This window comes from Molothrus ater, chromosome 3, assembly GCF_012460135.2.
Source record: "Molothrus ater isolate BHLD 08-10-18 breed brown headed cowbird chromosome 3, BPBGC_Mater_1.1, whole genome shotgun sequence".
In the NCBI taxonomy this organism is placed as follows: domain Eukaryota; kingdom Metazoa; phylum Chordata; class Aves; order Passeriformes; family Icteridae; genus Molothrus; species Molothrus ater.
The window spans coordinates 57,897,182-57,917,603 of record NC_050480.2 but is presented as its reverse complement, the minus strand read 5'-3'; the positions used below and the strand labels follow the sequence as shown (position 1 = coordinate 57,917,603).

The 20,422-nt window shown below is 37.9% G+C and overlaps 1 protein-coding gene across 7 annotated transcripts in view; it reads left to right on the top strand.

Moving 5' to 3' along the window:
• The window catches only part of EYA4 (EYA transcriptional coactivator and phosphatase 4), a 140,238-nt gene that overhangs the window by 97,617 nt on the left and 22,199 nt on the right, over positions 1–20,422 (top strand). For 4 of the 7 annotated variants that reach the window (XM_036381009.1, XM_036381012.1, XM_036381011.1 and 1 more), the window contains exons 6-13: positions 3,904–3,996; positions 9,178–9,244; positions 11,169–11,311; positions 11,453–11,596; positions 12,493–12,572; positions 12,968–13,148; positions 18,673–18,809; positions 20,059–20,142. In XM_036381009.1, coding sequence (XP_036236902.1) covers positions 3,904–3,996; positions 9,178–9,244; positions 11,169–11,311; positions 11,453–11,596; positions 12,493–12,572; positions 12,968–13,148; positions 18,673–18,809; positions 20,059–20,142 — 929 coding nt within the window. The remainder of the gene's footprint in view (positions 1–3,903; positions 3,997–9,177; positions 9,245–11,168; positions 11,312–11,452; positions 11,597–12,492; positions 12,573–12,967; positions 13,149–18,672; positions 18,810–20,058; positions 20,143–20,422) is intronic. The other 3 variants (XM_036381013.1, XM_036381014.1, XM_036381015.1) reach the window with 2 other exon arrangements.

Below are 20,422 nucleotides of genomic sequence, written 5' to 3'. Positions count from 1 at the left end.
ATACAATGTGTTAGATTTTCCATAGGCAGTAGACTATTTAGAATTGTGCTTCTGGTTGAGTATATTCCCAGGAAAACTCTTAAGGCCTGCTAAAAGAAAGAGGAAAGTCATTCCTATGACAAGCTGTGTGGTTTATTGTTCTACACGAGCTTTTAAAATCAGATTTGTTTGCTGTAACTTCTGTTGCACTTGCTTGTCCTCCTTCATGCATAGTATTAGCACCTGCTTGCCCCTAAAACTCTGCATTAGTTTTCAGTCCTTAACATAGAGGAATGCTTTAGAGAAAATAAAAAAGTGGTCGCAGAATAGCAGTCATTTTGATCTGCTAAGTCCTTTCATCAAGGTCTATTGTAGAAGCTGTTGCTTGTTGGGAGCTGTATTCTGAGTTAGCCTTAAAATAATGAAGTTTGGATGAGATCCCTGGGGGCCATTTGGGCCAAGAACTGCTCAGAGCAGAGCCAGCATCACTGTTAGATCATGTCGCTCAAGGCAGCATTGAATTTTCCTCCTACATCTAATTGGATTTTTCCCTTAGTGCAGCTTGTGTGTGTTCCCACCTGTTGTTTCCCAGGGCACCTTTTGAGGTGAGTGTGCCTTTGTTCTTTATCATCTTTGCACCTTCCCATTAGATAGCTGCAGGCAGCAATTAGCTCTCCCCTCAGCCTCCTCTTCCTAGGACAGAACAAGCCCAGCTTCTTGGGTCTCCTTGTACACCACGTGCCCCAGCACCTGATGATGTTTGTAGCTCTGCTCTGTCACTGTGTTGTCATGGTCTAAGCCCAGTTGGCAACTAAGCAGCACGGAGCTGCTTGCTCTATCCCATCTGAAAGCAGAACATGGGCAGTCTTCACTGCTAGCAGCACTCAAATGTATTTCCAGTTAGAGGTTGCTTTTTATTTTATTTTCACTCTTTTAATACATTAAACAAAAAAAAAAATTAGTTCTCTTAAACTGATGTTAGAATATTTTCTTTTTCCTTTGTTAGCTTTATGCTTTTTCTCTTCTATATTTAATGACATACAGCATAAAGAAAAATAGGTAGTAGTAAAAATTTCCAGCTACACTGAGAAGGACCTTGATGAATTCCTTACTGTCATGAAATCTGAATGCAAAAAAGTAGAACTGTTTAAAGTCAAGCACATATAAAAACAATTTCTATAGGTATTTTCCAACAAAACTCAGTGCCAATATAATGTTTTTCCTCAAGTTAAGTACAGGAGAGAGTTTCTTTTATTTTAGATTATTTTCTTGACAGGGAAAGAAAAAAGATTGTGTCTATTCATGCTGATGGCAGTGCAGTGCAGCTGGTATAACCAGAACTAGAGACACAATTCTAAAGTAAACATTTCAATTAATGACTGACGTTTTTGTTAAATATAACAGTTAAACACATACTGTCTTCTTGGATGCAGTACTGAACATTTGTGGCTGACTATGTATAATAGTGAAATACCTTCTTAGGCAGAAAGAGATAAAGGTACTAAAAAGTACTTTTTTTTCTTGTAGTTAGATGTCCAGACTTTGCAGAAGTGCATAGAGGCATCCGTATGTAGTAATCAGCAAATAAATTAATTTACATACTTTTGATACTTCAGGCAACCATACACGTTCCACGTGACTGAGAGGTTTAATGGAAACCATCATTTTGTGACAAATGGCCCTTGAACTTTTTCTTGATATGTGTTTTATTGATATGATGAAAATAAAATCACATCCTTCTCAAATAATTATAGAAATGGGAATGACTCATTACTCTATTGCTCTTAAGAATTACTTTTTTTCATTTTGGGTTGTTTTTGTCACAGCTTATTTTTTTTTTAATTGAAAAGATAATAGCTAGCAAAATGAGGAGTGCATAACAGCTTGCAAAAATGTGGCTAAAATTCTTCCCTAATGATTCCATATTGAATTAATATCCCACTGCTTGCAGGGAGACTATTTAGTAGTTTTAACTACTTTTTATGGTAGTTTTATGAAAGAGAAACAATAATGAAAATACGTTTACATTCAAAAGACACACATTCAAAAAGCTTTTAATTTGAGACAGCAGATGGAAAGATACAACTGTATGACTGAAACCAGAAGGTGCTTCTTGGTTTGTTTGGCACCGGTAATGCTGCAGGGCACTCTAGCAGTCACAGAGACAAATGCATCCCAATTTCTCCTGCTTGATCCAAACAGGTGTCCCTCTGACTTCAGCCCAGGTCACTTGTACAGTTGTAGGCATCAACAGCATCCCATGTGACTTCCTGAAGTAAGATCCACTGGGCAGTGTGAGTGCAAATGAGGTGTGATTTTGTTGGAGAGGTAGCTCACACAGGGCTTGTCACAGGCAGCTTTACTGGTAGCTGTGCAATTTCTAAAGAACAGCTCATGGTGCTCACAGACACAGGGCAGAATAAAATGGGTCTGTAGGTGTTGTCCTGAACATTTTTCCCATGAGGAAACTAAATCCTTTATTTGTCTCATGCACTGCCTTTTCCTCTGCAGACTGTATGAGGGATGGTGGGCTTGAGGGCAGCTCAGGTCATACTTGGAATCAACCTCTGGAAGCACCTCTCTGTCTCAGCTAAACATAAAGGGAGATCAGTGGGCACTTTTTATACGCTTGATTTAGGTGACTTGAGTCTGTGCCACAGTTTTTAAATACATTGCCAGCTCAGGACATGAAATTCCCCCCTTTCCCTTGCTGTTGCCAGTGCAGTCAAACGTGGCTGCAGTGATGTTGACAGATGAGAGCTTTGGTCAGCTTAGCTGAGACCTCTCAGAGGCATCAGGTAACGAGCTGGCAGAGAACGCCTCTCCTTGGCCTGTATTAGACCTGCTGGGGGGCTCTGCCAGGCTGGCTGTCACAGCAAAGGCTTCTTCACAAATCCCAGGCTGTGCCCTTGGAATTTGGATACCTGGCAGGCCACTGTGGTGGTTACTTGTGCAGGTCTTCATTGCCTCTTCACTCTGTGGCCCTGGGCACCAGCCTGTGATATCTAGAAGCATGTGATGAGTGTCCATGCCCAGCCCTTCATGAAGAAATTGTGTTAATATGTTGAGGCTTCCACATTTGCCAGTCAGACAGGCTAATAGGAGCTGCAGCACATTCTTTACTGCTGTTTCTTACCACATCAACTGGATAGATGGTTCCCAAATTCCATTACAAAAATCCATGCCAAATGTTCTGTCCAGGTAACATACTTAATTACAGAAATCTGTATTGCTTCTGTGGTGCTTTTTGTGCTTTCGGTTACAGCTTGGATGGTAAGACTGCATGATGATCCCTAAGAAATAAAATTGAGTTCAGAGTAGACTAAACTGTTTGGTAACCTCTGATTAAGAAGCTGACTTGTCATGGCTGTCATTTGTGTCCTACTCTAGTTCTTTGGCTTTTTTTTCTTTCAAACTTTTCTCTTCAGTTATGAAAAATTGCTTGTTGGTGGCCTAACTCAAAAAGACCCCCACAGACTGCAAAAGGGGAAGGGGAAAGGTAACATGCTGGCACTGTGAAAGTAATTTCCTTTTGTATTATCATGAAACCATATTATAATTGTTTTACTTGTCAGGCAAAACTATTTTTGTTATGTGCTACATCCCTTGACAGCTAATGTTTCCTTCCTCTATGCTACTCTTAGATATTGTTAGAATCAATCAAATTTATGGTGAAATCTCCCCCAAAGATATTCCAGTTGATAAAACCAACAGCTGGATGAATGCACAGGTACAGAGCTGTGTAGATAAATGGGCATTCCTGTCAGATTCCTGTCAATTGTCTCAGTGTGGTGCTAGAGCAAAGGTTGAAGCTTTGGTTGCACGTGGGCTTGTTTGAGGTGGACTACCACTAGTGAGACTGGCATGAGGACTCCAGTACAAATCTAGAAGTAAAATCTCATGTCTACTTATTCTTCTATGTAGTGTCTCTTCTTGCAGTCAAAACAGAACCCATGAACAACAGTGAAACAGCAACAACAACTGGAGATGCATCGCTTGACACTTTTACTGGGTCAGGTAAAGCCATAATAAAATGATGTTTTGTTAGATGCATATTAATGCAGCATTTAATAACCATCACTAATGAACATTTGCATGGAAGCAATCTTTACAAAGCTACTATAAAATATTATAGTATTTTATACCTAATAATAATAATAGTACAAATAATAATAGATTTTTCATTTTTGTGAATGCAACTCAGCAATTTATGTGAGGTGTGATCTTAAAGAATGCCTAGTAATGATGCCTTAGACCACTGCTATTTGCAAAAGCCTCAAAATAATACTGTTATTATGGTACTGTAGATCTTTTTTCTCAGCGTTAGTCTTGTATGATATTAGGGGAAAAAAATGGGATTGTATTTGTAACAGCCATGCTAATTTGAGCAGTTTCAAATCTTAAGGTTTATACCTCAGTGTTAATCCTTTTACTCCTATTAGCAGTGTATTACTTTAAACACTGACCAGATTGCCATGTTAGTCTCTTTCCACTAAGATGAGCTACTTTCTTTCCAAGAAAATCGGTTTTACTTTAAATAATAATAGGATTCAATTACTTCTCAAAAAATTCAAACAATGATTTAAGTAGAAATTATTAAAATGTGATGAACTGTGGAAAAGTACAGATAATCAGCCTTCTAATCATTAAGTTGCATCCTGCTAATAATAATACTAAAAAGGAGAGGAGGAAGAAAAAGTTTTGCATCTAGAAATAAGAGTTCAGTAATGGCCTGACTGAAACAAAACACCAAAGCCACGAATCACCACTCCACACTGATGCTACGGTTACTTTGGTAGACTTAGGTAGTCAAGCCTTATTTAAAATATTTTGGAGATCACAATGTTTCTGTGTAATTAATATTTTTAATCAGGTTTTGGAATTGTCTTTTAGCCATCAGTTAAACCCAAAAGTTAATTATTCAGAAAAGTATTTATAACTAATCTAATGTCTGAAGAAAAGGTATTTTGTGACTTTTAAAGTATTTACGATTTCTGATTAGAAAAATGTACTCATTTTGATTTTCATTGTCCTCATTATAATTATACTGAGAGGAACCTCAGCCTAAAGGCTAAAAAGTTCCATAAAAATTAAACAGTCTGGGCAAATATTTAGCTTTTCTTTTTTGCTCCGTTTTCACTCAATGCTAAAAATTTATTAGTAATTATTACAGATCATAAAATATCCAATTCCGTATAGGATTTTTTCATTGTTGGTGATGTTTTATCGGCTTCTGCCATGTATTAAAGGCAGCTGAGTTTTATTCTATGGCTAAGGCAATATTGGAGTGCCAAGAATTGCAGCCTTCAGCTCAGGTTTAGATAACTAAGTAACAGCTTGATTTCCCCAGGTGCCACTCAGCCATCAGCTTCCACTGACTTCAAAAGAAGTCTTGAGATCTCTACACTTTGGATGTTTGGAAAGTTGGTGCCTCAAAAAAAAAGATTTAAAAAAAGGCAGGAATTTGATCTTTGCATAATCCTTTTTTGCCTGTTAAGGCACCTGCATACTCAAAAGAAATACGAACCTGATTCTCAGTTTAGTGCACAAACTCAAGCAGTAAATGAGTACAGTCATTCTCAGTGGGAAATCAATAGTCTGCCTGTCTGGGTGATGTGCAGTCTTCATCACCAGAGCGAGACGCAGAGCTGCCCTGATAATGCACTCGGCCTTTCATAAAGATTGAATGTGTTACTTCTGTGCTTGCCTTTTACTTGTACTCCAAAATCCTGTCCTGGAACTGAGCAGAAGGCTTAACAAGCCATGTGGGGTGTAAAGCAGTCATCTTTGTCCCTAATGACCACTGTAAGTGATGGTCAAACAGATTGTGTCAGGTACAGGACAGGAGAGACAGATTAGACTCCACAGAAAACTGCTTCTGTGAACTGTTGATTGAAAAGATAAAGCACATAGATCTCTTGAATTTGGAGTGGCAGCTCTCCTGGGATTGGCAAGGCCCTGTTCAGAGGTGCAGCCCATGTGTTGCAGCTCGTGCTCAGGGCCCTGTTCCGCTGTGCTGGAGAGCTGCCCCTGGGAGATCCTGTGCCTCTGGGCATGGGTTAGCCAGGTGAGCAGTCCCATTGTGCACCCCCCTTCCTCCTCCTCCTTCTTCAAAGAGCAGCAGTTGGTAATTAGTGTCCTCAGTTTGCAGCTCTGTGATTCTGCAGCACACTCCCACTGTGGTGGGTATTCACAGGACTGGGAGGGGTGCACAGCCCTTAACTGAGAGTTCCATGCACTGAGAATTTGTTGCAGCTGCTGTACTGTAATACTGTGTATATATTGCTTACAACTGTGGATTGATTGAGAACTGTTTTATCATTTTAGTGGAGTGGAGAGAGAGGTATTTGATGGTCTCATTGTTTTTACTTAGTATTTATTACACACAGGGTATAGAATACAGTGTATAGGTATAGAAAACAATTTCTGAAGGCTATGAAGGTGAACTTAGGGAATGTCACTGCTGTTTGACCTACATTTGGTTCCTTTGTGCATAGAAATAGTGATGTTACTTAAATGAGGTCCTTTTAACCTAACCTTTTTGCACAGAATTTTCCAGATACGTAATGAAAATATACAAAACTCCAGCCCATATTAATATACTGAACGCAACACATGCTATTAAAACAGCTAATGATCACTTAAATCCTCCACAACCACCTTGGCCATTTGAACTAAGAGAGTAACTGGTAAGAGCTGGCTGTCAGCTTGCCCCCTCTGTGAAACAACATTAATGGGAACTGGAGAGATCAAGGGTCTTATACCTGCCCTGAAGGGCATTCCTCTGGTAATTTCAAGTACTGAGGTCCTAAGAATATTTGAGTTTTTCAGAGAAGAAACAATTTTGTTTTGTTTTGTTTTTTAACATAAGCACCACAAAAGAGCATTTAGCCCCGTTCATATAATGCCTATATAAAGGACCACAAAACCCGTAAGACCCTGCCTCCACCAGCTCCTCCACTGCCAGCAGTCCTCAGAGAAGGGATGTCAGGAGGGTATCCAGCAGCCAAAGTTGTTAAAGTTTGATAACCCTTTGAATTAGCAGTTTCATCTGTGAGAATACAGGTGTGGTCTGCAGGCTCCACTCGGTCACAGTGTTCTCTTCTGATAGGCCTTACACCCTGAAATGTTTCTCAAACATCTCAGTTTGTAGTGGACAAATTGCAGGGACAAGCTACAGATAAACAGTGAAAAGAATGGATTTTTTAGTCTTGCCTCTTTCTCTTCCTTACAACTGGATCATCAGGGAAAACTGGGGATACAAACAAGGAAATTTAAAACCAGACACATTCCAAAAGTATTTTATTTTCTTGTCTGAATTTTAAAAATAAGATATATGCAGAAAGAATGAAAAGGCAGGCAGGACAGTTTTTGCTGAAAATCATTAGGTTTTGATAGCTCAAGTGATTTAAATTAATAGTAATTAATTTTTTTTGCAGTTTACATAAGGTGGAGTGGCATGGTAAATGTGCTTTAAGCAAAGTGATTAATTGATTGAGCTCTCATCCAGCAAATGATGGGACAAAAAGTGAAGCAATATGGCTAAAATGATCCAATAAGCCGATAATGGATCACAAAAGTTCCTTGCCCTGAGAATCACCAAGGTCACTCTGCTGCTATTGCTTGTCTTTAGAAAGGTCACAGAGCTACAACAGGGAAGATTAATTACTCATCAACCCTGAAATAACCAAGAGCATTCTTTGGAGTTCTATGAACCAGTTACATTGATAGAAACAGCTATAGGTTTGTCTGACTCTGGGAATAGCTGCCTGCACATGTAGCAGATTGCTCTAAACCACAGAAAGGCATTCTCAAAAAAACCCTCAAAAACAATATCCACACAAAACGAAATTTATCAGATTTCCATTACAGGCAAACCCTCAATATCTTTTCAAACAGCAACTCTTTTATGAAATCTAATGGCACATGTTTTAAAAGTCATTATCCAATTCTTTACTTTCAAGCCATACTTAACTGCACATTTTAAAAATAAGTTAATTGTTTTTCTTCTACTGTATTTTCCTTTTAAGTTCTACACTTTCTAAATGCATTTGAACTATCTTTAAAAATATGAAGTTCTCTGTGTGTTCAAAGCAGTAGATCTGAGAGACATTAATTAGGGCTGGATGTAGAAATGTATCATGTTTCATAAAATAGTTAGGAACCTAAACCTATTTGTCACTTATAAAATTCAGAATGTTCATTTCTACTACCATTATGAATAACTCAGGAAGAAGGTACACTTTGAAGTACAACTATGATTGATTAGACTAAAGAAATTCCAGTGCTTCATTGTGTACTACTTTAATCTTTTGAAAAGTGAATGAACAGCAGATGGCCTAATAAAGACACTCTGTATGTTTGCCCAGTATGGATTTGCTCTGAAGGGATTGGTTCAACACTTTAGAGTACATATATTTGGAATACATTTGTCTTAGTCAAGACAGATGGCTAAAGGAAAGGGAAACTTCCAAACACTTGGAATTAATCCAGTGTGAGCGCTGCTTCTGGATGAAATTTTAATGGGTTATGACTATTGTTCTGTTAGCTTTCTTGGAGAATGCAGCTGTGAATAGTATAGATACACACCATTTGGATGGCTACTGAACAGGACTGTTTATGCATACTTTAGAATAAAAATGCTGTTGTTAGGGGTTATATTCTAGTTGTCCTCTTTTTAAAGAATGGTAATTGCTTTCTAGTGCTCAATCCAATATCTTCCATCACCTAAGCTAACTAAAATTAGTCACAACCATATAAAACATGGTTTTCCTAAATTGAACTTCTTGTTAATGTGAGACTATAAAGGTATGTGTATGTTACTTCAATCCCATGAAATATGTTAGATCTCAAGATTAATTTTAACTACCCCTTTTAATACAACTTGCAAATTTGAAAGATCTACAGTGTGTGGTGATGTATGAAATACATGCCTCTGCAATATACTCAGAAATGTGTTAGTCAAGTTGAGAAAGCGTGACACACCCATGCTAACTAAAGAGTTCTGCACAACAGCAAAAGATTTGGAAGTTTTTAATTTTTTTTTAAGATATTGTGGTTCTGGTGACATCTGCTTCCTTGAAAATCTGTCCATTTCAATAGGCTTCTCTGTTAATGTTTCTGCTTTAGTTCACACTGTGTGGCTGTGTGGGTCTCATGGTGTTTCTAACTGCTGTACTCTTGTTTTCTGTTTTGCAGTAATAACAAGTAGTGGCTACAGTCCCAGATCAGCGCACCAGTACTCTCCACAGATATATCCCTCCAAGTTAGTGTCTGCACCTCTTCTAGTCTTTCATAGACCTTGGCTGTGGGCAGTTTTGTGGTTTGTTGCAAACAAGTGTTCAGCAGGAGAAACAGAGAAAAGGAAAATTCTTAAGCCATGGTACTGGCTCCGGTACTGGCTCCCTCTCCAACTTTTTTTTCCTCGTGTGCCTACAGAGTAAGATCCTGCTTTGTGCAGTATTGCTGCACAAGAAACACCCTTGAATATCAGCACACAAACAGAAGTAAAATAATCAGACTGCTGAATTCTCAGACATCAGCATTTTAACAGCATGTGCAGGGAATATATTCAGATATATTTTGGAGAAGTCAGTTTATATATAGAAATCACAATTGCATGCACAAGTTGCATACTGGGGGGTAACCCTGTCCCTGACCCTTCCAAGGCCAGCATTGCCAAACGCTTCCAAACATTCCACAATCATGAACCACCCTTTCCTTGTCCCTCTCCGATATCATAAGATTTAAAAATCAAATAAATTGGATTAGATTTTAATCTTATTATTTTTAAGCCAACGTATGTTGTTAGAAATAAAAAATTTCTTCGTGCTTTTTTTTTTTTTTTGGTGGGGGCAACTGACTCTTGGGCAATCACACAAATCCAGGGGTGGGAACTTTAGGAAGAAACACCAAAGATGTATGAAACTGCTGCAGTTGGCAGTATATTAGTTTGCTTGTCCTGTGCACAAGGGTTCTTGATTCCAGTATGCCACCTGTTTGTTTCCATTTATTTGATACAGCTATCAGTGTGACTTTGGTACAGAGAAAACATTGAATCTAAAGATTCAATAGCCAATTAAGCTCTTTCAAGTTTGTTTTTTTTTTTAATAAATTTGCAATCTTATGATGGTAGCCCAGATTTATTAATACAGAAACTAGGTGCCTGAAGTAAGAGCCATCATCCAATTTGAACAGGTTTTGGCAAACTATATTAGGAACTTTTGGCCAAATACATTACAAGGTTTAATAGAATTTTCAATCTACTGTTACAATTTTTTGGCATCTAAATTAATGAGTAATCCTTTTCTGATAGTTAAATGCTGCCAACTGTACTGAATTAATTAGAAAGAAAAAAAAATTTAAAAATTGGAATCTGAAATTTAGTCATGGCTTTTAATGGCCAGGTTTCAGTTAGCGTAATTCTGCAGAGTGTGTTTATTCAACTCTTGGTCCATAAAGTCTTACTTGACTTACAAAACAATCCAAGAAAAATGTTTCTCTGTATATTTTTGCAACTCTGGAGGGCAAAAAATTTAAACTTGATTTTATTCAATCTCTCTATAAAACCTCAGTGTTCACAAATAAAAGACCATTTTTATTTCCATTCTATTTTCCTAGCCCATATTTTCCGAACATTTAAAGCCCATCTGGTTACCAAAGTACTGGTGTCAGTATTTTTTATGCTGCTCTCCATGGGTAGAATCCATCTCCCATTGAAGCTAGAGGCTACATGTCTCTTGAAGCAGAACCTACACAGATGACATAATGTACTAGCTTCAACATTCACCTCTTTGTTTCCTCTATTCTTCCAGTCCAAGTTTCCCTCCACTGGATTAAAAACCTGGGGAGGCTTTTCTAATTGAAGCATTCTGATCTCAGCTGAAAGATGTTAAATCCACATAAAGACATGCAGCAGTGACACAGCCCACCTAAAAGTGGACACGGTAGCTTAAGAATTAAATTGTAATGACGGGACAGCATAAAATATTCACTGTGCCTTGGGGAATGTGGGACGGAGTGTCTTTCAGCTTATTCCAGTGGGGGATGGAATAAATCCCAGAAGAGGAGCAGTTGGCAGAATAATGAACTGCCTTTGGACATCTTTAAACCTTTCTCTTTACTTTATTGCTTGAATCAACATACAAAGTATTTGTTGCCACAGTAATGCTATTTTTCCTGATATTTAGGCCCTATCCGCACATTCTTTCTACACCAGCAGCTCAAACAATGTCTGCCTATGCCGGACAAGCGCAGTATTCGGGAATGCAGCAGCCCGCGGTCTACACAGCCTACTCACAGACAGGACAGCCCTACAGCTTACCCACCTACGGTATTGGACCACTTCTTACTTCACCTTGCCTACAAATAAAAGCAATGCCGACTGCAATGCCATTTTTGCTTTCTCTTTTTTGTTTTCCCAACCGTAACAAAATATTTTAAAGAATCAGTTGAAAATTAATTTCTTATACAGATTTGGGTGTAATGTTGCCAGGCATCAAGACGGAAAGTGGGCTCTCGCAGGCCCAATCTCCTCTGCAGAGCGGGTGCCTCAGTTACAGCCCAGGGTTTTCCACCCCACAGCCAGGCCAAACACCCTACTCCTACCAGATGCCAGGTGAGTAGCCACCTCTAAAATTTAAAGCTACATAGTCCTTCCCAGAGCTAATAGGCATATGTGTAGTCATTTTGATCATCTGTCACTTCAAGATCTGGGCATGGAATGCAGTCCCTGCTTGAGCCTTCTTTTGGATTTTTTAGTGGAGTGAAATGCACTAATTTTTTTAGTGGCAGGACTGGAACCCTTGTTATATTTACTAATATATAAAAGCCTCTTTTCCTTGTTTTTATGTTCCCAAGTATAATTTGATACATATTGTTCCTGACATAATTTGATACTTGTTTCTCCTTGGATTAACATAATTTTTTAGAATTTCTTCTTAATTGATATTTACTCTTTCATTTACTATTCAGTTAATAATTCATTGATTACCCTCTGGTCATTGATAACCTGTTTTATTTGAATAATTTTTAAGCTTCTTATGCAGTGGGTAATCTTCTGCATATTACAAACTGCAATATGAATCATCTGATTTATGTTGAAAACAAGGACATGCCTCATTACAGATTGATTAAAAACACCAGGATATAGTCTTTTGAAAAGGTTTTTGTTTCGCAAACATAACACTAAAGTATTAGAAATGAAGGCAAAAGAGAAAAACAGTGTTTGAGAAGAGGTGAGAATGCAATAAACTGAAAAATGTTGCTAAATTGGTGAGATGACTTACTGCTGATACCTTCCTTGCATAGTGTGGAGAGGAATGTATGCCTGTATATGTGGAAGTATTTAATTTCTTTTAAAGTTTTATTACAGTGCTTTATACTTCTAGTGGAAAATAAAAGTGGGTTTTTTTTGTTCTGATTCCTCTACATCTTAGCATGGAATATTCTAATTAGAATTTTATTTTGATTCACTAACAAGTTCTCACAGATAATTGTATTTCTTAATTTTAGGTTCTAGTTTCACACCATCATCCACTATTTATTCAAACAATTCTGTTTCAAATTCTACAAACTTCAGTAGTTCACAACAGGTATGAATATTACCGTTTTTATTTGCCAGTTACAAAAACATTTATATAACTCAAGGGATAGCATGTTATTTTAATTTAGATCTGTTATGTTGAATGAGACTCACTGTGGTTTAATGCTATTTTCTGTGGAAAATTATCAAAATCTTACTGGAAGCCTAGTTACATATTTTAGCATTTAAATATTTCAGCAGCTTCCCTGTAGTCTTTTAGTAAATATCTTTAAATTTAAAGATACGAAATATTCTTAAATTAAAAAAAAAAAAACAAACCAAAACTAAATGAAGTCTTCAAAGTACTAGCAAAAGTCATATGAAAGTGCAGTTAGAAATATTGATGGGAAAAAATTCACTCAATACTGTCCTTAACTGAGTGCTCTGCTGCATCTGCTGTTTCAGGATTATTCTTCATACACAGCTTTTGGCCAAAATCAGTATGCACAGTATTATTCAGCATCAACATATGGTGCATATATGACCTCAAACAACACGGCTGATGGCACTTCATCATCATCAACCTACCAATTACAGGACTCTCTCCCTGGCTTGACTAGTCAACCAGGTACAGATCTACATTCAGGTGAAAACAATTTTTGTATTTTATTCACTGTTTGTATAAAGGAAAGATTTCCATACTCAGCTGGCATGGGTATTGATATTTTATGTTTGTGCCTTTCAGAAAACTTTGTCATGTAAACCACCCAAAGTAAGCTTTTTTACTGTTTAGTTAGGAAACCTGTCCAGTTTGTTTGCTAATTAAAGAAAGCTTTTTGCAGACTGAGATGGTTGTCTGTATCACTGGCAGTGGAACAATGCTGTTTCCACCTATACATTCTGAATTATTGCTGGGAAGAATTTAAAGCAAGATACCATTTTTCATTCAAGAGCACATGGGCTTTATTCAAATGTGTACAAGCCATGCTTGCTAATTCACTAATTTAAGTAACCAAGAACAGAGAAATTAGTTATTAGCACCACAAAGAAAAATTGTCTTGGAATAGCTGAATTTGCAAGAAGAGCATTATCAGGAGACATGAAGAGGCTCCCTTTGCCTGCCCAGCCCTGCCCTCTTGTGCACAGCCACCACAGCACAGTAGGCTGCTACTTGCATTCCTAGGACATCCCTGGAGGGTAGTGGCAGTTTTTAATTTTTCTTCAGCGCTCTTAGAGCAGTCTCTTTCAAGGGCACCAGTTTCACTGCCCACCAGTGTGGGCAGTGTCTGCCATTTCTAAAAAGTCTAACAAACTGGCTTTTGATTAGGCTCTGAATAGGGGAGAAATTTTTGCTTAATCACAAAATCACCTTATTACATAGATCTTCCTAACAACTGCAGCAACTTATTGAAAAATACAGTAGAAAGACTAATGTATTATTGTAATGAATTTGTACAAAGGAAAGGTAACACTGTTTAGAAAAGTATAAGCAAGGACTCACACATAATATAAACTGCTTGAATTTGCTAAAAACACTGTAATTTTAACTAAATTGGTTGAAATTTTTCCTACCCAGGTATTTTCCTCAGGCTGATTTTTAAGATGTAACAGTGCATGTGTTTGTGGGTGTACGTTTGGGGTGGGGTATGGATATGGATATGGATATGGATATGGATATGGATATGGATATGGATATGGATATGGATATGGATATGGTATGGAAGAGTGATAGGGAGATACATATTCCCTTGATTTTTGATGAAAAGTGCAATGTTATTCAGTAGTCTCAGAATGCAAATCTAGGAAGAAGCCAAAGGTAATGTGAAATCAAGTGAAATTTCAACAGGTGTAGGATATCTATAACAGACACAAATCATAGGTAAAGAATTTTTAAAAGAGTATGGAGTGTACTCACAAGTTACATGTTTTGATAACTGTGTATGTCCTGTGTACTTTCACTTGCTGCTTTGTTAGTCCTTCATATCCTTATTTGAGAAAATCAGACAGTTTCCCATGTTGTTTCTCCCCTAGGTGTCTGTTTCCTAGAAACGCTGTGTAAATGTATCGTGTATTTTTACAAGTACCATTAGTATTAAATAGAATTGGCAAAAAAAAAGGAATCTTAAGTGGTTTGAACATGTTGAAAAAGTATTGAAGGCTTCACATCTGTGAAACAGTAAAGGTTTTTCTTAGTTGTGATTGTTTAAGCATATGAAGTTGTTCTCTTGTAAAGTAGGTTGTGCATCTGAGTTTAACAAATCCACCCCCATCTGTTCCTTACTTCTGTGAAGGGTTGCAGTGATCATGTGGCCCTCTGCTGAGAGTGAAACACCCACTTTGTGAATGCATGACATGCCTGTGCCCTTCTGTGTCACAGTAAAAATAAATTTCCATTGGTGAGGGGCAGTGTCTGGGAGATAATTTCAGATATCATAGATCATACTGCAGTTCTTTAGCACTCCTGTGTCCACTTGCTGTCAAACAAGTCCTTAAGACTTACTCCAACAAAAACCTGAGACTAAACACAGCAAGGCACTTAATTCTTCTGGCATCTCTACTAGCTTTTAATGCAAATATCCAATCAAGGCTCTAGTACTATTTGCATGTGCGGGATTTCTCATTTGCATAATAAACCCCCATCAGATCAAAAGTTAATACTACAGCTACAGCTACAATTTTATTTATTGACTGTGTAAAGAAAATGAGATGAAAATTGAAATAGACTTTACTCTTTCTGCTATTCATGACAAGCAATAACACGCTACAAGTCAGCAAAAAAAAAGCAGGCCTCTAATATTGGAGCTGTCTTCTGGCTGCTCTGTCTGGTAAAGGTATGTAACAAAAGTCAATCCATAAGGAAAGTATGAAGGGGGCTCAGAAATTCATCCATTCCACATTTGTGTAATGCTCAGCTCCTTAAACCAGGGACTTATCTTCCGAGCTTGCGTTCAGTCTGCCTTACATTAAGATTTTTCAAAATGCACTCATTATGACAGAGTGTTTGTGAGATAAATGGGTGTCTCCTAGGGCACTTCATCTCAAATAGGGATAGCTCAGATGGACTGGGAGATGAGGTCTCAGGAGATAAGTACACTTGAGTATATTTGATGAATACATGAGTACATTTAATCTGGGGCAAATAAAGCTCTAGCAGAGAATATAGGCCTGGATAAAAGCTTCCTGTGAAGGCACTTTGCTATCATATATCCAGGGTTAGGGGAGGCAAATCACCACAGGATATTAGCTCCCATTCTGGGATGCAGCAAAGCTTAATTTGGTACCCACAACGAAGTTACCCTTTGCATCTTCTCTGGGAGACAGCATTTGGTTTTTATTCAGACTGCACAAACTCTTTTTTTCCTTCTTAAGTCATAGAACCATGTTTTAACAAGGAGGAGAGGATGTTCACATCATTGAACTAGAGGGGGGAAACAATGTCCTAGATATGAAAGACCACCTCCATTTGTAATGTGTAATTCCCTTTGTAACTTGGTGCTGTAATTCCCTGTCCTCTAATGGGAGCTGCTGCAAGGTCTCCACAGCATGAAAAGCTTCATATTGGACAAGTGTATTGGATGTGTAAGAACATCTGTGATGAAGAGGTCATTCAATATTCTGGTTTTAACATTTTCCTCCTGTTCTCTTGGATCACTGGCACTGCTCACAGTCCCAGTGGGAAGAGGCTATGAGGTATATTTATTAGGCATGTGTTGAATATTGAGAAAGCTAAAAAATTTCAAGCATTGTAATGAAAATTTCTGTCTATTATAAGCTGCAGTAGGAGCTGTTCATGATGTTAATGTTTTCAATACTCTTTGGTACTAGAATTTCTCACATTCTTTTATGTTACAGGGCTGAATTTTTAATAAGTTTTCATTTTGTCAGCATTGACCTCATTTCTAAAGCAAATAGAGGATAAGAAAAGTGCAGTTTCTCCTTTAGACTGCTGTAGGTAAAAAGCAAATCAAGCAATTAAGCCTACAGTTGTTTAAAAAAACAAGCACCACTGACTTCTGCAGTTCTAAAATAGATGCATACCTTGCATTCAAGTAAGAGACAGCTGCTCATTCTGATTTAGAGATTAGTGTAATGAAATAAAGTTGGCTTTAGATATCTAGATTTTACAAGGAACAACGATTAGTTACAGTACTGATTAATAGATAATTATGCAATCCTGTACAGCATTGTCCCAAGCAGAAGCCTAGAGCAACTGGTAAGGGCTAATGCTAAATGAAAATTGGATTTATTTACTTCAGTTGTTGGGTAATTTCAGAGAAGATTTAGAAGAGGAGATTTTTTTTTATATTTTATTTTTGGTAGATTAGAATAAACACAGTCATTGAGAACAGATGTTTTAATACATTACTGTGGAAATGAGTCTTGATTTTGTTGTAATGTGTTGAAGTGTTATAAATAAGAAGACTTTTGTGGTAAGAATGTAAACATTCATCTTCACTTTCTTAGTTTTTGCTTTTTCTTTCTGGGGGTTTGGTTTTGTACATTTTTTCCACTCGATCAGAAAAATCTAGGAAACTATTTTTGCACAGAGCTCTTGCACGCTCAGAACTTATTTTGGGGCCATTGTAGGTTTTTGCTGCACAGGGATTCTGATTTGGATGCTTCTTATACATTTGTAATTACCCAAGTACATTTTGCTGTTCTTATGGGGAAGAGCCAAGATAATGTGATCCCTATTGATTGCTTCACTGCCTCCTGTGACCTTGCTGACATCAACACCATGCCGGGAATAGAAATGAGTAGTCAACAAGAACTGTCTACTCTCCCCGTTCTTTAGGGATTTCTGCCTGTGTGTCTTGTCCTTTCTCTGCATATCTCTATGAAAAGTCATTTAACCTCTTTTACTAATGCTCAGCCCCCTTCACTGTCATGGTGACCCTCACCTGGACTAACTCCAGTTTGACAATATCTCTCTTCTACTTGGGGACCCAAAATTGCACATTTTTCCAGATGTGGTCTTGCAAGTTCAGAAGAGAGAAGAAAAATCAGTCTCCTTCATCTGCTGGACACTCAGTGATGCTCTTTAGTAAAAATGAAAAAAAAAATTAGATTCCAACTCAAAAACAGATGCATCATAGATGATTTTTGTGAAATGTTTGTATCAAGTATTAATTTATACTGCATATTTGCCATCATGAGCATTTTTAACAAATATTACCTGTGGCCCAGGAATGCTCAATTACAGGCAGCTCAAGGACGGTCTTGAATCAAAATCTGTACTAGATGTCAGATCAAAGCTGTACCCTTTCCTCCTCTTCTGGAGAAAAATCAAATCATTATTAATAGGATAAATTAAGAAGGAGGTGTTTTTTGTCATTTAGCACTCAGGAACCTAGCCAAACTGCATTTATTTCTAGAAGTTTTGAAAGCTGAAGATGCTAAGCTTCATTAAATGGGTAAGTCAGGGATGGACTTGAGTGTGGTTAAGATGAGCTATGCCATACCAGGCCAAAGGCCCTCCCAGCACATCTCTGTGACAGCCCACAATGCCTCATGCTTAGAGAAAGACAATCAGAACACAGCAACTGCAACTTCATGCTCTTTCAGGTACTAACTGGAATATTGCATTTAATATTATGACTTTCCTCTGACAATTTATGGGCTGAGGTATGGTGAAGGAAAAAAGTGAACTTTACTTTACTTTACTTTAAAGAGCAGGTGACATGGGAGAAAGACATGAAACTGGAGGCTGCCTGGCTGTTCTGGATCGTGGATTAGTGCCAAAGTGTGTTCTGGTAAAAGTAAAGCAGGACTTGGAAATAAGTCTAGCTGAACTGAAAACATGGGAAATTAACTGTTTTAATTAAAAAGCACTTCATGTTTTGAGAAACCATTAGTATGACTTCTAAAATACCCCTGTCTTGGATATATTGATATTTTGCCTGGGCTCATATCTATTTGTGTATATGCACATGTATATGTGTCATTTAATTTTTATCTTATTCTGCTAAGGTTTACAGTGTTTTGTTGGTAAAGCCAAATGTGTGTGTGTGGCATCAGCTGATCCCATCTATATAAGAGAAACCACATTATCATTCTTTTTATACAATGTTTTTACATGTCTCTTGTCATTGGCATACAGACACGTTGAACTTTGAGGAAAAATAGTTGATTATTTAAAAATCCAGCACTAATTTTGGTTGCCTCTACAGGAGAGTTTGATACAGTGCAGAGCCCCTCCACGCCAATCAAAGATCTTGATGAGAGAACATGTAGGAGTTCTGGGTCAAAGTCTCGGGGTAGAGGGCGGAAGAATAATCCATCACCCCCTCCAGACAGTGACTTGGAGGTATGTCTGTGGTAATTGATGAATGTTAACGTGGAGGTTTCTTCTGATGAAGTGTAAATTCTGAATACTGCAGCTGTGAAAATAGCTTAAAGCATTTTAGAGGACATTATGGACTCAGTCTTGCTAACTGAATGTAACAGAGAGTAGTAGCTGCTTTAATCTGCATGCACAGTGAGACTTTACTGTTCTGCATTACGTCTGTCAGTTTCTTGTGCAATAGAACCACAAGCCTGTACTCAAAAGTGTCACATTTTCTTTTAGTTTTTGAAACAGGAAATCTCAAATGTATCCCTCTGCTTAATTACACATATTTATGGATGCAATGGAATATCCAGCATCACCTGGCCATAGCCTTTTAAATACTTAGGCACCAGTTTGTGCTTGTGTTTGTAAGTTATATCAGCAGATTTCAGTGAGGCAGCTTACCTCAGTGAAGTTATGGCTGTGCCTTGCAGTGGCAGGAGCAGCAGGAGGAAGCAGAGTGCCTCTGTGTGTGTGTGTGTGTGTGTGTGACACTCCAGCTGTGGCACAGGGACACCAGGCTGTGCTGCCTGCCAGGGTCATGTGTCCCCTGCTGCCACCAGAGCAGCTCTGGGAGCCAGCAGCCCTGGCCTGCCCCACTGCCCTGCCTTCACTGACCAGCCCTGGATACAGCACAAGACAAAATTGTTGCTGGGACTTTGCTGGCTGAAAACTCTAACTTCTTACATTTCAGGGTTTCTTTTGGTTGGTTGGGTTTTTTTATTTGTTATTTTTACCAGTGAGAATCAAAAGGAGTGAAATTGAATTAATGAAACTGAGTTAAAATAATCTGTTATATACTACAGTATTATTTGAATTCTATATGGCAGTGGCAAATAGCACTTTCACCAAAGATTTTAGTTACACAGTAAAAATAAAAAGAATCTTGAATCAGTAAGACTTGCAGAGAAATATCTGAAAGTTCTGTTTATCCTTAACAATTATGTTTGACCCCCAGTCAAATTTCTGAAATCTGTATTACAGAGCTTTTGTGAAAAGCTTTTTAGAGAACAAATAAGACATAGTTGAAGAGTTAAAAAGTTACTGCCTTTTGACTTTTTACAATGCATGATACACTGTTATTGCTGATTTTCAGAGACAACCTGCTCAATTAATAAGTACATGGTTAAACTTTTAGAGTCAGTTGACTTTTAGTCTCCCTGGGTGGTGTGGTGGTGGGACTGTGGTGTTATTTGTTCAATAATGTTTTCCTCTATTCTGCTTTCAGCGTGTATTTGTTTGGGATTTGGATGAAACAATCATAGTTTTTCATTCGTTGCTTACAGGATCCTATGCACAGAAGTATGGCAAGGTATGTGAGCTGTGAATTTTGTGGCAATTCACTGCAGCTATCTGGCCTGACTCTGTACATTTTTTTCACCTCTATGTTCTTTATGGGTGAAGTTAGAGGTAAAGTGTACAGTAAACCCCATTTTCAGAGGGTTAATGTGAAGAAGTCTAGGAGAGTAATGAGACACAGCCCCTAAGTGCAATACATGAGGCAGGGCTGAAGCAGTGCTGCAAATAAGAGGAGAATTTATAGAGGAACAAGGATGAGGTTCCTGACATATGCTGGAAGAGACATTGCTGGG